A 20,489-nucleotide genomic window follows, 5' to 3' on the forward strand; every position below is an offset into this window, starting at 1 on the left:
GTGCCTGAGGATGCGCCTAATTTATGATGAGGTGTGCGCATTGTCATAAATTAGGCACATCTTCCAGCAGCGCAGGTGATATCATATACTATTGTATAATGCCAGTTTTATGATAAATTCCACCCTTAGAACTCCAAAAATGGTGCAAAGATGTAGGAAGCAACTCCAAGACTCCAGTGTTAAACTGTATGTGAAACTTTAGTGTTAAAATGTACGTGATGTGGTATGCCAGTCTTTAGCGGAGTGTGCACAGGCAGGAGCAGCGATGTGTGCCCCTGCCTGCCTGTACATTGCTCACTGCTGGGTTCCAGTTTCACGTGGTCGATGGCCATGATTTCCAGAGGACTCCTACTCACTATCGTATGAAAGGGGGCTCGCTGGTCATGTCTTTCCCCTCTAGCCACAGCATAAGTGGGACACTACTGACACCAGGTTTCAATGTCAGTTCTCATGCCTATCCAGTAGAAGCACCACATGTGCAATCGGTACACCAGCACACTGCTGATATGTACTTGAGTGTACGGATTCCAGATCCCTATTGACACCTGTAATTCAGTTGTTTATTAGGTGTTGTCCTTCCTGTACATCACTTACTGTGGCCCCACAGGGAAATCCATACACCCATACACTGCTGACATGTCAGCAGTGTACTAGTGTACAGATTCCAAAGCACTATAGACACCTGAACTTTGGATGCCTATTAGGTCACTAAAAGAGTAAATAAAGTATATTACAATAGACCATTTACAACAGTTTAAAATAGACTTAAATAAAAGGTTAGTTACACTTTAAAGAGCATTTTTCAGCAGGATAAACCCTATTAAAAGAGGCATGTGCAATAGTCACTTGCGATACTTGGGAAGCAGATGTACTGTGCATACGCAGATAGTGTATTCTACATCACAGGCACGAAATTACAGGTTCACACAAGATGCCTGACCCTGTCAATCAAGAGGGTTGAAGTGGCTATCAGTGCACAGTGGAGGAGCTCTGGTGCTCTGAGGGGAAAGTGCATGCTCCTTGGTGCACCAAAGACCTGATTAACATATTAATAAAAAGTGAAGTAACTCTGGAATGGCACAACGGATCTGCAAAATTGAGGTAACATTTCAGCAGGATCAACCCTACCAAACAGTATGCCTGGGTTAATGGGTCAATCCTGTTGACAGATGCTCTTTAACCTTTGCAAATGAAGAACAATGCTGACAATTTATTAGGAGCTACAACTGATCAGGACTACACCATGTAACTAGCAAGTCACAGTAAAGCTACAAACCACCCACACAATAAGGGGGGCTCTTGTGGGTATGCAAAGAAAGTAATGTTGCTACTGAAAGGGAATCTGTCAGCTCCGAAACACCCCCCAAACTAGAGTAAGTGGAGTATAGTGTAAGTGTACTGAGTCAGATTATGTAATTTCTATCTTCATACTGACTTGCATTCCGACGCTGTTCTCCCACAAACCAGGAGTAAAATTCATTGAGAAGAGCCCTCTCCATTATGTATGTGATCTTAGGAGTCCTCTCAATGCATTTTACTCCTGGTTTGTTTGAGCACAGCGTCAAAATAGGAGTGAGTATGAAGATACAAATTACATCATCGGACTCAGCACCACTTACACTATATGTCGACAAATTCCCTTTAAAGGCTATGTACACTTTTTGGAGTCATATTTTTTTTATGATTGCATTTAACTTATTTTTGGCTAAAAATCATATTTTCAATTGGCCTTTATTAAAAATATTGAGCTGTTCAGTCACAAAGGGTTAACTGTTTTTCTAACTGTGTGACTGGTACTTTCACTTTCACTTTGTGCTAGTCATCTAATCACCTTTATCTCTAGACAGAGAGGTCATAAACACTTATTTAAGCCACATTCTTATCAATAAGATAAGGATTGAGCTGTAATGAGTGTACATAGCCTTTAAATGTGTCCAAACCTATTTTACTCACAGACTCATGAGACCAGTTACAACAGCATTTTTGAATACATTTTAAGACTGCTTTGGTAAAATATGCCTTATGGCACAAAGCAGTGAGCTCTGAGCTATTATGTAACATCCACAAATTACACCAACTACAGAGGATGGAGAAAACACATTGCGCAGCACCACTGTTCAGTGTTTGTCACATGTGATTTGCAATCCTGAGCACAATTTAAGTACTCCTTGCTCCAAATACATGATGGGAATAAAATTCCTGGTATGTTTGAGTCATGTAGGCAATACTTTTAAAACAATAATCTTATTTAATATACGGTACGTAAAATACCTAATGTGTGGGATGTAGGCCATTTACGGCTAAAACACTTGTCAGAATTGCCATAGCCTTTGTGATTTTTACAGCCCTTGTATCCAAAGATATCTAATCTCTTCTTGCCTGCTGTAGACGACCCCAAAAATTCCTGGTTTCTTCAAACTAAGAAAACAGCTTCTCTTCTATGAATACGGCGATGTGCGGTAAGGTGAGCACTACAGCTGAAACACTTCCCGCATTCCAAGCAATTAAATGGCTTCTCTCCTGTATGAACCCTACTATGTATGGTGAGATGCGTCTTACGTCGAAAACTTTTTCCACACTCATTGCAAGAAAATGGCTTTTCGTCTGTATGTATTTTCTGGTGTCTAACGCGGTTTGAGTTGTTGGAGAAATACTTTCCACATACATTGCAGATATAAGGTCTCCTGACGGTGTGAGCGTTTTCATGCTTCACACAGTCTTCATTGTTGGCAAAGCGTTTCCCACACTCAGAGCAAGCAAATGGCTTTTCTATAGTATGGTTTTTTAGATGACTGCTAAGGTACGTGCTGTTGCTAAAACACATTCCACATTCTGGACAACAATGTATCTTCCGCCCTCCGTGAACTCTTTGATGAAGAACAAGCATCGAGTCAGTGGAAAAACATTCTCCACATTCAGAACAAATAATAGATGGTGGCTCTTCTTGAACAGCTTCATTCTTACGAAGATCAACATTGTCGGGGTAATAATTCTGAAACTCAGCGTCTGCTCCTTGGTCAGCAGAGGAATAGTAGGTTTGTTCTGTGTAAATGTCAATATCAGTTACATCTCCTTTTTCACAAGAGGTCGTTTTCTCTTTAGTAAGAGTCAACGGATAAAGCTGAATATTGTCTGCATAAGTGTCTGTGACATTTTCATCTTCATCCGACTCGGATTCCTCTTTAATATGAATAGTTGGACATTCTATATAAAAGTCAGTGTCTGATGAATTTCCTCCATCACACAAGAAAGATTTTGAATTCATATCAGTAGATGGATATTGTGTGGGTACATAAATGTCAGTGGCCGTGAGGTTAACATTTCTTGGTGAGGACAATTTCTCCTTAATTTTGGCTTCTGGTACACCTAAAAAAAAAAAAAGAAAAAAAAAAAAAAGAAGAACAACGCTAAACTCAAGCCCAGGGTTGTCTATGTAGTATGCTGCTGAAAGTGGTGTTTTCTATACACCAAGCCTTAAAAACAGATCTGGGCAACATACATTGAATACATCTGTAGAAATGACCATATTTAACCCCTTTCCCTTGTATGCATTTTGTAGTTTAGTGACCAAGCAATTCTTAACATTTTTTCATCATCGCATTCCAAGTGCTATGACTTTTTTATTTTTCTGTCTAAGTAGCTGTATGGAGGCTTGATTTCTGCAGGACTAGTATTAGTTTTTAATGGCACAATTTTGGGGTAGATATAATTATTAACTTTTATTAACTCTTTCTGGGGAAGAATAGAAAAAACAAAAAACAGCAATATCACCACTGACATTTTACGTTGCAAATTTTCCAACGTTTGCAGCATAAATAATGTGATAACTTTACTCTCTGGAATTGGATTGAAAATTGGCTTCACGGTTGTATCCAAAGAGTTGTGGTCAATGATTCCTACTCTAAATGATTCCAGTTATAAGCGGTGTACCCCAAGGTTCGGTGCTATGTCAGCTATAATTTAACGTATTCATTAATGACAGGATGGGATTAAGGCTCCATTCACACGTCCGCAAAATGGGTCCGCATCCGTTCTGCAATTTTGCGGAACGGGTGCGGACCCATTCATTCTCTATGGGGACGGAATGGATGCGGACAGCACACAGTGTGCTGTCTGCATCCGCATTTGCGGTGCGCGGCCCCGATCTATGGGTCCGCAGCTCCGCAAAAAGATAGAGCATGTCCTATTCTTGTCCGCAGCTTGTAGACAAGAATAGGCATTTCTATGGGGGTGCCGGGCTGGTGTGTTGCGGACCCGCAATTTGCGGGTCCGCAACACAGCACGGATGTGTGAATGCAGCCTAATAGTGTTGTTTCTATTTTTGCAGATGACACCAAACTTTGTAATACAGTCCAGTTTATGGAAGATGTTAATAAGTTACAAACTGACTTGGACAAACTTACTGTTTGGGGCTCCACTTGGCAAATGAGGTTCAATATAGATAAATGTAAAGTAGAATCATTGGTTGAGAAGGATCTGGGTGTATTAGTAAATCATAGACTAAACAGCATGCAATGCCAGTCAGCTGCCTCTAAGGCCAAGAGAATTTTGTCTTGTATTAAAAGAGGTATGAACTCGCGGGACAGGGGTATAATATTGCCACTATACAGAGCATTGGTACGGCCTCATCTGGAATACACGGTCGAGTTCTGGGCACCAATCCATAAAAAGGATGCCCTGGAGTTAGACGAAGTGCAAAGGAGAGCGACTAAACTCATAAAGGGCCTGGAAATTCTTAGCTATGAGCAAAGATTAAACAAATGGAATTCGTTTAGCCTTGAAAAAAGATGTCTAAGGGGGGACATGATTAACCTGTACAAATATATAAATGGACCATACAAAAAAATATCGAAGGAAGCTGGAGAAAAAAAGATTGAGTCATAAGAGGTGACAAGTATTCTTTACAGTAAGATCTGCAAATCTCTGGAATAGCCTGCTGCAGGAGCTGGTCACAGCAAATACAGTATATGACTTCAAAAAAGGTTTAGATGACTTTTTAATTCAAAATAACTTTGAGGCTTATGACAATGTATCGAAATCTTGTTCTACACACCCTTTCTCTTTGGCCCAACCCCTTTTTAAAGGGAAGAATGACATTGATCCACAGATCAATATAGTAGAATTCCAGGTAGGACTTGTTTGACTTTTTCCAACCTTAACAACTATGTAAGGCTACTTTCACACTTGCGGCAGGACGGATCTGACAGGCTGTTCATCATGTCGGATCCGTCCTGCGGCTATTTCATCGTGCCACTGGACCGCCGCTCCGTCCCCATTGACTATAATGGGGGCGGAGCTCCGGTGCAGCACGGCGGTGCACGGCGAAAGCCGCCAGACTAAAAAGCCTGAAATGCAGTAATCTTTGTCCGGCGGCCTTTCGCCGCGCTCCGCCGGAGCTCCGCCCCCGTCCCCATTATAGTCAATGGGGATGGAGCGGGGGTCCGGAGGCACGGCGAAATAGCCGCAGGACGGATCCGACATGGTGAACAGCCTGTCGGATCCGTCCTGCCGCAAGTGTGAAAGTAGCCTAACTATATATAATTACAGTGATACCAAATCCATATAGTTTAAGGTTATATAGATATACAGATACTACTTTTGCAAATATATATATATATAGATAAAACAACCCTTTAAAAAATGTTTTTGCATTGCCACATCCCAAGACCCATCACTTTTTTATTTTTATTTCTATGGAGCTGTGTGAGGGTTTGATTTTTGCAGGGCAACTTGTAGTTTTCATTGGTATCATTTTGGGATACATAAGATTCCACTGCTTTTAATTCCATGTTTCCTGTAATTACGTTCAACTGGATAAATTACCTGAAAATTATATAGTTCGGGTCTTTACGGATGCGGCAATACAAAATACGTGGAAGGGATCTTATTTTTTTTCTATTTTTTTCACTGAAAAGCAGTTTTTCAATGGAAAAAGGGTGTGTGTTTTAACCTCGGAGATATACTTTTAAATAAAACTTGAATTACTTATTTTTTCATCATTTATTAGTCCTTCAAGGCAACTTTCACATGCGATCCTTTAACTGCTCACACTTTTGTAGTGCAGTGTACTATGCTGTCAGTATGATACTGACAGGCACTCTATTAGGCTGCACCTCTGGAACAGCCTAATAGGGCATATACACAGGGCAGACCTTTATTGGAGCCCCAGCTGCAGTGTACAGATATTGGATCCCCACAATCTCATTCACAGTGGAGCCGATGCCTGACAGAGGGAGCCCCTCCCTCTGAAACCACCTCTGACAGAGGCATGTAAAGGGTTAAACAGCCGGGATAGGCACTTCTGCCAATCCGGGCCATTAGGGAAGGAGCCTGGCTGTCATACACAAACCATGGGAGACCCAAGCAGCGCTTATTGTACGCTGTTGTGGGAAGGTGGCAGCCTAGAATAAGGCCCCTTAATGACTAATGTAAAAAGGCATAGTGGCCGTCATTAAGGGGTGAATACCTACTGTCTACAATATTAAATGTGTTGTCAAGGATCAGAAAAATATGCCTGCTTTCTTCCAAAAACAGGACCAGACCTGTTCACAGATTGTGTGTGGTATTATAGATTAGCACCATTCATTTCATACATTCATTCTCTACACCCACTTGTTTAAGACCATATGAATGCTACAATGGTAAGGATCTCAGAATGGTTAATGAAGAATAGTGAATGTTCTTGTTGTACAAAGGTTGACTAAATTCTATATCCCAGCTGGGTACATGTAATACAAAGTGGGGAAAATTATCAGAGCATTCAGCTTGGCCTTCATGAATTTGAGGAATGCTTGACTACCAATCCATTCAAAATTTCTACTTACCAAGGTTTAATGACTTTTAGGTAATGGAGTGCGTGGTTTGTGGAGTTTTGAAGGAAGGAGGAGGGGTTGTTGACAGAGTTAAGTCCATTCTAGTTGGTCCCCCGCCAATCTAACCCAGTGGTCCATCAAAATAATACAATATTACAATATTTTTAACCTACTATGATATCTTATGAGCAGTCATAAGTTGAAACTAGACTCAACATACATTACCTCAGACTCAGATCCAACCAATCAACCTAGCCATTTCTCTGGTAAAACACCTGTATCGGCTGTCTGGTTGGTTCCATTTACAGTACAGTTCAGTACTACATGTCCTGTACTGCCCTCTGTGCCAAGATAAGCTGCTCTTTCGGGTGCCAGATGACGGCAGCACCATTTTATTTTTCTGATACACTGGGTGCTATAAAGGACTGTGTAGAAAAGCTCCTTCTCTCCTCATAGAAAGTGATTTAAAGCTTCCAGCATCAATTACTGACTGTTATATGTAAGGAACTGCTTAACTGTCATAGTTATCGGCTTATTTTTCTTAAATCTTCATTTCCCTTTATCCTGGGATGACATTTTGGAGCTTTGAAACCAAATACTAGTTTTCCATAAAGTTCTGAATTCAAGTTACAATAGTTTTAGGCTGCTTTCACACTTGCGGTAGCAGGGTCTGGCATGCTGTAGTTTTTGTCCGGCCGCCTCTCAGTATGTTTGCTGTGCTGCGGCCGGACCTCCAGTCCACCCCCTTTATAGTGAATGGGGCCGAAGTGGACTTCCGGCGGCACGGTGGGCTAGCGTTAGCACGGATCCAGCAGGCTGCCGAACCCTGCTACTACAAGTGTGAAAGTATCCTTACAATGGTCATTGTGGAACCAATTAATATTGTAACTTAAGAGAACACTGTACTTTTCACCTATCCAGTGGAAAGGTAAAAGTGCTTATTAGAGTTGAGCGAAGCAAGCTTCGGATGCTTCATACAAAGTCACTTCATTCTAAAACTTCGGAATAATACTGTACGGAGATCCGTCTCCGTACAGTATTAGAATCTATGGGCTCCGATGAGCTGAAGTAAGTTATTCTCGACAGGGCCGTCTTTAATATTGATTGGACCCTGGGCAAGAATTTACTTGGGCCCCTTGGATCCCGCCTTCCCACACCTTAAAAAAAAGCAAAAATCTTATACTCACCTGTTTCCTTTCACTGGCGCTCACTAGCTGCTGGTACGGCGAGGGATGGTGCAACGCAGACGCGCACACCTCACCGCGTCCTGGCACAGGCGGGCGTGATGACATCATCACGCCTGCCTGCGCTGGGATTTCACTACCAAATAGACCTCAGGCCTGTAGTCTATGACAAGTCTTGTCGCCATCTGCAAATTTTAGGGCACATTGGCGACCATTTTGCTCGCCATCTGGAGCGCTGTATTGCATCAGTGACATGAACACTCTCCACATATAATGATATATTACATCAGTGACATCACCGCTGTCCACATATAATGTTATATTAAATCAGTGACATCACTGCTCTCCACATATAAGTGATATATTACATCAGTGACATCACCGCTCTCCACATATATGTGATGAGCGGTGATGTCACTAATGTAATATATTACTTACCGGTATATGTGGACAGCAGTGATGTCACTGATGTAATATATTACTTATGTGTGGAGAGTGGTGATGTCACTGATGTAATATATTACTTATAAGTGATATATTACATCAGTGACATCACCGCTGTCCATATATGGGTGATATATTACATCTGTGACATCACCGCTCTCCACATATAAGAGGCATATTACATCAGTGACGTCATCCCTTGGCGCTGGGGTGCGCAGCCAGGGCCGGCCTTAGGTGTTCAGGCGCCCTGTGCGAGCTAACCTTGTGGTAGTGTTACCTGCAGTCCTATGTAAAACCACAGATAACACTAGTGCTAAATAATGTAGTAGTGTTACCTGCAGTCCTATGTAAAACCACAGATAACACTAGTGTACATCATGTGGAAGTGTTACCTTCGTCCTTAGTGTGCCTCCCTGTGTCTATCGCACGGACTCCATGCTGGCGCTGCCTCCTCTTCCATCTTCTTCCTCTTGTCCCGCACAGAACGTTCTGAAGCAGCTGCGTCAAGACATAGGAACACTGTGGGCATGGTGACACAAACAGGGAGAGACACACACACACACAGGGACGGACACACACACACACAGGGACGGACACACACACACACAAAGGGACAGACACACACACACACACAAAGGGACAGACACACACACACACAAAGGGACAGACACACACACACACACAAAGGGACAGACACACACACACACACAAAGGGACAGACACACACACACACACAAAGGGACAGACACACACACACACAAAGGGACAGACACACACACACACACACAGGGACGGACACACACACACAGGGACGGACACACACACACAGGGACGGACACACACACACAGGGACGGACAGTCACACACACACAGGGACGGACAGTCACACACACACAGGGACGGACAGTCACACACACAGGGACAGACACACACACACAGGGACAGACACACACACACAGGGACAGACACACACACACAGGGACAGACACACACACACACACAGGGACGGACAAACACACACACACAGGGACGGACAGTCACACACACAGGGACAGACACACACACACAGGGACAGACACACACACACACAGGGACAGACACACACACACACAGGGACGGACAAACACACACACACACAGGGACGGACAGTCACACACACAGGGACGGACAGTCACACACACACAGGGACAGACAGTCACACACACAGGGACAGACACACACACACAGGGACGGACAGTCACACACACACAGGGACGGACAGTCACACACACAGGGACAGACACACACACACAGGGACAGACACACACACACAGGGACAGACACACACACAGGGACAGACACACACACACAGGGACGGACAAACACACACACACACAGGGACGGACAGTCACACACACAGGGACGGACACACACATCAGCAGCAAGGAGTTAAAGTCCAACCCTTAATGGCCACCAAGATCCCTGGGGGGGGGGGTTGATGTAGTAGCAGGAAAGCACACACTGTCCCCCTGTCCTATATGAGCCCCCCCTCCCCTGTCCTATATGAGCCCCCCTCCCCTGTCCTATATGAGCCCCCCCCCTGTCCTATATGAGCACCCCCTCCCCTATATGAGCCCCCCCCTGTCCTATATGAGCCCCCCCTGTCCTATATGAGCCCCCCCTGTCCTATATGAGCCCCCCTGTCCTATATGAGAGCCCCCCCTGTCCTATATGAGCCCCCCCTGTCCTATATGAGCCCCCCCTGTCCTATATGAGCCCCCCCCTGTCCTATATGAGAGCCCCGCCCCCTGTCCTATATGAGAGCCCCGCCCCCTGTCCTATATGAGAGCCCCCCCTGTCCTATATGAGAGCCCCCCCCCCTGTCCTATATGAGAGCCCCCCCCCTGTCCTATCTGAGAGCCCCCCCCTGTCCTATATGAGAGCCCCCCCCCCCCCCCCTCATGGCTACCAAATACCTGTAAGTTCTGTTAGTTGAACTTGCTTGGCTGGCTCAGTGTCTGTTGTGGCTGCCGGCTGGGGCTCCGCCTCCTTCTTCTCTCTGCCTGTGCGGCAGCTGCGTCACACTCCAGCAGCCACTGGTCTGCTCTGTTAAAGAGACAGGCAGGCCAGGCAGCAGAGCGGAGCGCAGAGCGGCCGCGGGCCCCGCCCCCTCCTCACTCAGTCTCTTTCTATAGTCCGGTCCGGACCGTGACTTTGTTATGTTACATGGGCGGCGGCAACAAAATATAGGGGGCCCAAGTAAAATCCAAGTAAAATGCTGCTTGGGCCCCCCAGGAGCAACTGGGCCCGGGGCAGCTGCCCCTTTTGCCCTGCGGTAAAGACGGCCCTGATTCTCGAAGTGGAAAATCACTTTAAAACTTGAAACCAAACTCTGCTTCGCTTCCAACTGGTACCTCGAAACATCCAAAGCTCGCCTCGCTCAACACTAGTGCTTATGACTGGAATATCCTTTGTCATGCATTTTCATAAGTGCATAGTCTTATCTGAAGATATTATAGTCTAAATATCAATGCTCATTGCCTTTAAGTGTAAAGTCAGACTGAACCAGAGTCTAATATCTTTCTATAGGCCGAGATGAGGTTATGCTGAGTTCAATTTGGGTAACATGTTTGTAGGGACATAGAGTGTATTGTCTCTTAAAATTATTATGAGCAGATGTGGTACAGTATATCTGTTAATGCTATGATGGGTCCTACAAACATGTGTCTGTGAGAGAGAACCATTTGAATAGCAATGTATTATTTTACTTCATTACAAAGTCATTAGGGAAGTCGGCCTTATAGAAACATTGGGTGTGTGAATGTCCCATTCATGTTTTCATAATTATATTCTATATATTCCTGTGTGGTGTATTTAAATTTTCAACATATCTTAACCAATGACTTATATAATATGTAATCTATGTATAACAGTGTGTCGATATATATATATTTATATCATTTAGAATATATATTTTATGCCGTGTGTATCCCACTGACCATATAGACTTTTTAAGGTTTAGAAAGTATTGAAGTTGTCTTCCTACTAATTGGGTTTCATGAGGAGAGCTGAATATTATTAGCCAGCCATGTGGGCACGTTAATGAACCCGGATGTCAAGTAAAGGGAACCATTGTCCCTAAGAAGACAGTAGGAGATGGTGACTCCAACATGTCTAGAATAGGGGTAATTAAAATGTCAGGAAGAAACCCTTAATACTGATATATATTCGAGAGGTTGAAAAGGTCATATGAACGTATTATTAGGTATTTAGAATTAATGTTGAAATTGTTATGTGGTACAACAGTGCCATCTAGAGGTAGATGGACGATATTATATTATTTTATAACTTGTTTTCTCCAGCATATCAAGGGTTAAGATTACATCATAGTAATATTAACATACGTTAAACCCTCTTCAGTTGATTGGGAGATCATAATCCAGGAGGAGGTAACGTAAGATATCAGGGAGGATAAGTATTGCTGGATAGGAACATGGAGGGAGATCAAACCATCAGATCAGATCATCAGATCATAAGAAAGGATATCAAAGGAAACTTGAATTATATTTTTGACCACTAGAGAACTCCTGAGAACTGGTCCCATCTGAAACTCTGTCCATCCTTGACTTGGTAACGTATGTTATACTATTTGCTTGTGATTAGGGATGAGCGAACCCGAACTGTATAGTTCGGGTTCGTACCGAATTTTGGGGTGTCCGTGACACGGACCCGAACCCGAACATTTTCGTAAAAGTCCGGGTTCGGTGTTCGGCGCTTTCTTGGCGCTTTTTGAAAGGCTGCAAGGCAGCCAATCAACAAGCGTCATACTACTTGGCCCAAGAGGCCATCACAGCCATGCCTACTATTGGCATGGCTGTGATTGGCCAGTGCACCATGTGACCCAGCCTCTATTTAAGCTGGAGTCACGTAGCGCCGCACGTCACTCTGCTATGATCAGTATAGGGAGAGGTTGCAGCTGCGACGTTAGGGCGAGATTAGGCAGATTAACTCCTCCAAAAGACTTCATTCTGTGATCGATCTGCAGTTGTGGATCATTGAAGTGCTATTATTGACTTGCTCACTTTTTTGAGGCTGCCCAGAGCGTTTTTAGATCACTTTTTTTCTGGGGTGATCGGCGGCCATTTTGTGACTTGTGGTGCGCCAGCACGAGCTATCACCAAGTGTATTTAACCATCGATAGTGTGGTTATTTTGTGCTATATCCTACATCAGCTGCAGGCTGAGCCTGTGTCACCGAAGTGCATTTAACCATTAACAGTCTGGTTATTTTTTGGCCATATACTACATCAGCTGCAGGCTGAGCCTGTTTCACCCAAGTGCATTTAACCATCAACAGTCTGATTATTTTTTGGCCATATACTACATCAGCTGCAGGCTGAGCCTGTGTCACCGAAGTGCATTTAACCATCAACAGTCTGGTTATTTTTTGGCCATATATTACATCAGGGGCAAGTTGAGCCTGTCACCCAGCGCCTAAAAAATAGACCTGACATTTCTATTCAACCAAATCTGCACAGTTTTAGCTGGTCAAGTTATTTGTAGTGACCGTCAAAGCAGACTTTTTGTTCTGGGTTGAAAAAGCATTCCCAAATTTTCCATTCTGAAAATAACTAGTTTGTGGTATTTCAGGCCTACTTGAAATCTATCCCAAAAAGAAAATCTTACATTGAAGTTATTGATAGTATCATTCAGAAAAACCTAAGACACACGCTAGCGTGCTGATAGAAGTGTCATTCTGTGATTAAACCTATAACTGTCACACAGCGCAAAAAAAAACAGGTCTCACATCTCTATTCAACCAAATCTGCACAGTTTTAGCTGGTCAAGTTATTTGTAGTGACCGTCAAAGCAGACTTTTTGTTCTGGGTTGAAAAAGCATTCCCAAATTTGCCATTCTGAAAATAACTAGTTTGTGGTATTTCAGGCCTACTTGAAATCTATCCCAAAAAGAAAATCTTACATTGAAGTTATTGATAGTATCATTCAGAAAAACCTAAGACACACGCTAGCGTGCTGATAGAAGTGTCATTCTGTGATTAAACCTATAACTGTCACACAGCGCAAAAAAAAACAGGTCTCACATCTCTATTCAACCAAATCTGCACAGTTTTAGCTGGTCAAGTTATTTGTAGTGACCGTCAAAGCAGACTTTTTGTTCTGGGTTGAAAAAGCATTCCCAAATTTGCCATTCTGAAAATAACTAGTTTGTGGTATTTCAGGCCTACTTGAAATCTATCCCAAAAAGAAAATCTTACATTGAAGTTATTGATAGTATCATTCAGAAAAACCTAGGACACACGCTAGCGTGCTGATAGAAGTGTCATTCTGTGATTAAACCTATAACTGTCACACAGCGCAAAAAAAAACAGGTCTCACATCTTTATTCAACCAAATCTGCACAGTTTTAGCTGGTCAAGTTATTTGTAGTGACCGTCAAAGCAGACTTTTTGTTCTGGGTTGAAAAAGCATTCCCAAATTTGCCATTCTGAAAATAACTAGTTTGTGGTATTTCAAGCCTACTTGAAATCTATCCCAAAAAGAAAATCTTACATTGAAGTTATTGATAGTATCATTCAGAAAAACCTAGGACACACGCTAGCGTGCTGATAGAAGTGTCATTCTGTGATTAAACCTATAACTGTCACACAGCGCAAAAAAAAACAGGTCTCACATCTTTATTCAACCAAATCTGCACAGTTTTAGCTGGTCAAGTTATTTGCAGTGACCGTCAAAGCAGACTTTTTGTTCTGGGTTGAAAAAGCATTCCCAAATTTGCCATTCTGAAAATAACTAGTTTGTGGTATTTCAGGCCTACTTGAAATCTATCCCAAAAAGAAAATCTTACATTGAAGTTATTGATAGTATCATTCAGAAAAACCTAAGACACACGCTAGCGTGCTGATAGAAGTGTCATTCTGTGATTAAACCTATAACTGTCACACAGCGCAAAAAAAAACAGGTCTCACATCTCTATTCAACCAAATCTGCACAGTTTTAGCTGGTCAAGTTATTTGTAGTGACCGTCAAAGCAGACTTTTTGTTCTGGGTTGAAAAAGCATTCCCAAATTTGCCATTCTGAAAATAACTAGTTTGTGGTATTTCAGGCCTACTTGAAATCTATCCCAAAAAGAAAATCTTACATTGAAGTTATTGATAGTATCATTCAGAAAAACCTAAGACACACGCTAGCGTGCTGATAGAAGTGTCATTCTGTGATTAAACCTATAACTGTCACACAGCGCAAAAAAAAACAGGTCTCACATCTCTATTCAACCAAATCTGCACAGTTTTAGCTGGTCAAGTTATTTGTAGTGACCGTCAAAGCAGACTTTTTGTTCTGGGTTGAAAAAGCATTCCCAAATTTGCCATTCTGAAAATAACTAGTTTGTGATATTTCAGGCCTACTTGAAATCTATCCCAAAAAGAAAATCTTACATTGAAGTTATTGATAGTATCATTCAGAAAAACCTAAGACACACGCTAGCGTGCTGATAGAAGTGTCATTCTGTGATTAAACCTATAACTGTCACACAGCGCAAAAAAAAACAGGTCTCACATCTCTATTCAACCAAATCTGCACAGTTTTAGCTGGTCAAGTTATTTGTAGTGACCGTCAAAGCAGACTTTTTGTTCTGGGTTGAAAAAGCATTCCCAAATTTGCCATTCTGAAAATAACTAGTTTGTGGTATTTCAGGCCTACTTGAAATCTATCCCAAAAAGAAAATCTTACATTGAAGTTATTGATAGTATCATTCAGAAAAACCTAAGACACACGCTAGCGTGCTGATAGAAGTGTCATTCTGTGATTAAACCTATAACTGTCACACAGCGCAAAAAAAAACAGGTCTCACATCACTATTCAACCAAATCTGCACAGTTTTAGCTGGTCAAGTTATTTGTAGTGACCGTCAAAGCAGACTTTTTGTTCTGGGTTGAAAAAGCATTCCCAAATTTGCCATTCTGAAAATAACTAGTTTGTGGTATTTCAGGCCTACTTGAAATCTATCCCAAAAAGAAAATCTTACATTGAAGTTATTGATAGTATCATTCAGAAAAACCTAAGACACTCGCTAGCGTGCTGATAGAAGTGTCATTCTGTGATTAAACCTATAACTGTCACACAGCGCAAAAAAAAACAGGTCTCACATCTTTATTCAACCAAATCTGCACAGTTTTAGCTGGTCAAGTTATTTGTAGTGACCGTAAAAGCACATTTTTTGTTCTGGGTTGAAAAAGCATTCCCAAATTTGCCATTCTCAAAATAACTAGTTTGTGGTATTTGAGGCCTACTTGAAATCTATCCCAAAAAGAAAAACTTACATTGAAGGTATTGATAGTGTCATTCAGAAAAACCTAAGACACACGCTAGCGTGCTGATAGAAGTGTCATTCTGTGATTAAACCTATAACTGTCACACAGCACAAAAAAAAACAGGTCTCACATCTCTATTCAACCAAATCTGCACAGTTTTAGCTGGTCAAGTTATTTGTAGTGACCGTCAAAGCAGACTTTTTGTTCTGGGTTGAAAAAGCATTCCCAAATTTGCCATTCTCAAAATAACTAGTTTGTGGTATTTCAGGCCTACTTGAAATCTATCCCAAAAAGAAAATCTTACATTGAAGTTATTGATAGTATCATTCAGAAAAACCTAAGACACACGCTAGCGTGCTGATAGAAGTGTCATTCTGTGATTAAACCTATAACTGTCACACAGCGCAAAAAAAAAACAGGTCTCACATCTCTATTCAACCAAATCTGCACAGTTTTAGCTGGTCAAGTTATTTGTAGTGACCGTCAAAGCAGACTTTTTGTTCTGGGTTGAAAAAGCATTCCCAAATTTGCCATTCTGAAAATAACTAGTTTGTGGTATTTCAGGCCTACTTGAAATCTATCCCAAAAAGAAAATCTTACATTGAAGTTATTGATAGTATCATTCAGAAAAACCTAAGACACACGCTAGCGTGCTGATAGAAGTGCCATTCTGTGATTAAACCTATAACTGTCACACAGCGCAAAAAAAAACAGGTCTCACATCTCTATTCAACCAAATCTGCACAGTTTTAGCTGGTCAAGTTATTTGTAGTGACCGTCAAAGTAGACTTTTTGTTCTGGGTTGAAAAAGCATTCCCAAATTTGCCATTCTGAAAATAACTAGTTTGTGGTATTTCAGGCCTACTTGAAATCTATCCCAAAAAGAAAATCTTACATTGAAGTTATTGATAGTATCATTCAGAAAAACCTAAGACACACGCTAGCGTGCTGATAGAAGTGTCATTCTGTGATTAAACCTATAACTGTCACACAGCGCAAAAAAAAACAGGTCTCACATCTCTATTCAACCAAATCTGCACAGTTTTAGCTGGTCAAGTTATTTGTAGTGACCGTCAAAGCAGACTTTTTGTTCTGGGTTGAAAAAGCATTCCCAAATTTGCCATTCTGAAAATAACTAGTTTGTGGTATTTCAGGCCTACTTGAAATCTATCCCAAAAAGAAAATCTTACATTGAAGTTATTGATAGTATCATTCAGAAAAACCTAAGACACTCGCTAGCGTGCTGATAGAAGTGTCATTCTGTGATTAAACCTATAACTGTCACACAGCGCAAAAAAAAAACAGGTCTCACATCTTTATTCAACCAAATCTGCACAGTTTTAGCTGGTCAAGTTATTTGTAGTGACCGTAAAAGCACATTTTTTGTTCTGGGTTGAAAAAGCATTCCCAAATTTGCCATTCTCAAAATAACTAGTTTGTGGTATTTGAGGCCTACTTGAAATCTATCCCAAAAAGAAAAACTTACATTGAAGGTATTGATAGTGTCATTCAGAAAAACCTAAGACACACGCTAGCGTGCTGATAGAAGTGTCATTCTGTGATTAAACCTATAACTGTCACACAGCACAAAAAAAAACAGGTATCACATCTCTATTCAACCAAATCTGCACAGTTTTAGCTGGTCAAGTTATTTGTAGTGACCGTCAAAGCAGACTTTTTGTTCTGGGTTGAAAAAGCATTCCCAAATTTGCCATTCTGAAAATAACTAGTTTGTGGTATTTCAGGCCTACTTGAAATCTATCCCAAAAAGAAAATCTTACATTGAAGTTATTGATAGTATCATTCAGAAAAACCTAAGACACATGCTAGCGTGCTGATAGAAGTGTCATTCTGTGATTAAACCTATAACTGTCACACAGCGCAAAAAAAAACAGGTCTCACATCTCTATTCAACCAAATCTGCACAGTTTTAGCTGGTCAAGTTATTTGTAGTGACCGTCAAAGCAGACTTTTTGTTCTGGGTTGAAAAAGCATTCCCAAATTTGCCATTCTGAAAATAACTAGTTTGTGGTATTTCAGGCCTACTTGAAATCTATCCCAAAAAGAAAATCTTACATTGAAGTGTCACGGAACCATGAACCAGACGTACAACAAGGGATAAGTGAAAATAAGAAGGCTTTATTGAAAATAAAGCTGTAAAGCAAAAGTCCAAACGGATGGCGAAACCGAAGCAGAGTCTTTGCGAAGCCACAGGTCAGGAACCAGAAGGGTAGTCAGACGAAGCCAGGATCAGGAACCAGCAGGGTAGTCGGACGAAACCAGGATCAGGAACCAGCAGGGTAGTCGGACGAAACCAGGATCAGGAACCAGAAGCAGCAGCAGTCTAGAAGCATGTGAACACAGGAGGACCAAGCAAGGAACTGAAGCCACAGACCTCCTATATATATGAGCTAGGCATCCAGCTCCTCCCAGTGGGAAGGAGAAGCCGCAGGGTGGGAGGCTACAAGAAACCCAGAAACCAAGATGGCCGCCAGCACATGTCAAACGAAGGAGAACAGCAAGAAGGTAAGACCATGACATGAAGTTATTGATAGTATCATTCAGAAAAACCTAAGACACACGCTAGCGTGCTGATAGAAGTGTCATTCTGTGATTAAACCTATAACTGTCACACAGCGCAAAAAAAAACAGGTCTCACATCTCTATTCAACCAAATCTGCACAGTTTTAGCTGGTCAAGTTATTTGTAGTGACCGTCAAAGCAGACTTTTTGTTCTGGGTTGAAAAAGCATTCCCAAATTTGCCATTCTGAAAATAACTAGTTTGTGGTATTTCAGGCCTACTTGAAATCTATCCCAAAAAGAAAATCTTACATTGAAGTTATTGATAGTGTCATTCAGAAAAACCTAAGAGACACGCTAGCGTGCTGATAGAAGTGTCATTCTGTGATTAAACCTATAACTGTCACACAGAGCAAAAAAAAACAGGTCTCACATCTCTATTCAACCAAATCTGCACAGCTTTAGCTGGTCAAGTTATTTGTAGTGACCGTCAAAGCAGACTTTTTGTTCTGGGTTGAAAAAGCATTCCCAAATTTGCCATTCTGAAAATAACTAGTTTGTGGTATTTCAGGCCTACTTGAAATCTATCCCAAAAAGAAAATCTTACATTGAAGTTATTGATAGTATCATTCAGAAAAACCTAAGACACACGCTAGCGTGCTGATAGAAGTGTCATTCTGTGATTAAACCTATAACTGTCACACAGCGCAAAAAAAAAACAGGTCTCACATCTCTATTTAACCAAATCTGCACAGCTTTAGCTGGTCAAGTTATTTGTAGTGACCGTCAAAGCAGACTTTTTGTTCTGGGTTGAAAAAGCATTCCCAAATTTGCCATTCTGAAAATAACTAGTTTGTGGTATTTCAGGCCTACTTGAAATCTATCCCAAAAAGAAAATCTTACATTGAAGTTATTGATAGTATCATTCAGAAAAACCTAAGACACACGCTAGCGTGCTGATAGAAGTGTCATTCTGTGATTAAACCTATAACTGTCACACAGCGCAAAAAAAAAACAGGTCTCACATCTCTATTCAACCAAATCTGCACAGTTTTAGCTGGTCAAGTTATTTGTAGTGACCGTCAAAGCAGACTTTTTGTTCTGGGTTGAAAAAGCATTCCCAAATTTGCCATTCTGAAAATAACTAGTTTGTGGTATTTCAGGCCTACTTGAAATCTATCCCAAAAAGAAAAACTTACATTGAAGTTATTGATAGTATCATTCAGAAAAACCTAAGACACACGCTAGCGTGCTGATAGAAGTGTCATTCTGTGATTAAACCTATAACTGTCACACAGCGCAAAAAAAAACAGGTCTCACATCTCTATTCAACCAAATCTGCACAGTCTTAGCTGGTCAAGTTATTTGTAGTGACCGTAAAAGCAGACTTTTTGTTCTGGGTTGAAAAAGCATTCCCAAATTTGCCATTCTCAAAATTGTGGTGAACGGGAACAATGAGAAAAACATCTAATAAGGGACGCGGACGTGGACATGGTCGTGGTGGTGTTAGTGGACCCTCTGGTGCTGGGAGAGGACGTGGCCGTTCTGCCACAGCCACACGTCCTAGTGAACCAACTACCTCATGTCCCAGTAGCCGCCAGAATTTACAGGGATATTTGGTGGGGCCCAATGCCGTTCTAAGGATGGTAAGGCCTGAGCAGGTACAGGCATTAGTCAATTGGGTGGCCGACAGTGGATCCAGCACGATCACATTATCTCCCACCCAGTCTTCTGCAGAAAGCGCACAGATGGCGCATGAAAACCAAGCCCATCGGTCTGTCACATCACCCCCATGCATATCAGGGAAACTGTCTGAGCCTCAAGTTATGCAGCAGTCTCTTATGCTGTTTGAAGACTCTGCTGCCAGGGTTTCCCAAGGGCATCTACCTAGCCCTTCCCCAGGGGTGGAAGAGATAGAATGCACTAACGCACAACCACTTATTTTTCCTGATGATGAGGACATGGGAATACCACCTCAGCACGTCTCTGATGATGACGAAACACAGGTGCCAACTGCTGCGTCTTTCTGCAGTGTGCAGACTGAACAGGAGGTCAGGGATCAAGACTGGGTGGAAGACGATGCAGGGGACGATGAGGTCCTAGACCCCACATGGAATGAAGGTCGTGCCACTGACTTTCACAGTTCGGAGGAAGAGGCAGTGGTAAGACCGAGCCAACAGCGTAGCAAAAGAGGGAGCAGTGGGCAAAATCAGAACAC

At 42.0% G+C, this 20,489-nt stretch overlaps 1 protein-coding gene across 2 annotated transcripts in view; it reads right to left on the reverse strand.

The window, feature by feature from the left end:
* Positions 1-1,992: 1,992 nt before the first annotated feature.
* Positions 1,993-20,489, reverse strand: part of LOC121005093 (oocyte zinc finger protein XlCOF8.4-like) — a 68,298-nt gene continuing 49,801 nt past the window's right edge. For both annotated transcript variants that reach the window (XM_040437636.1, XM_040437637.1), the window contains exon 5: positions 1,993-3,366. In XM_040437636.1, coding sequence (XP_040293570.1) covers positions 2,414-3,366 — 953 coding nt within the window. In that variant the 3' untranslated portion in view covers positions 1,993-2,413. The remainder of the gene's footprint in view (positions 3,367-20,489) is intronic.

The sequence above is a fragment of the Bufo bufo genome, chromosome 6 (assembly GCF_905171765.1).
Source record: "Bufo bufo chromosome 6, aBufBuf1.1, whole genome shotgun sequence".
Lineage (NCBI taxonomy): Eukaryota > Metazoa > Chordata > Amphibia > Anura > Bufonidae > Bufo > Bufo bufo.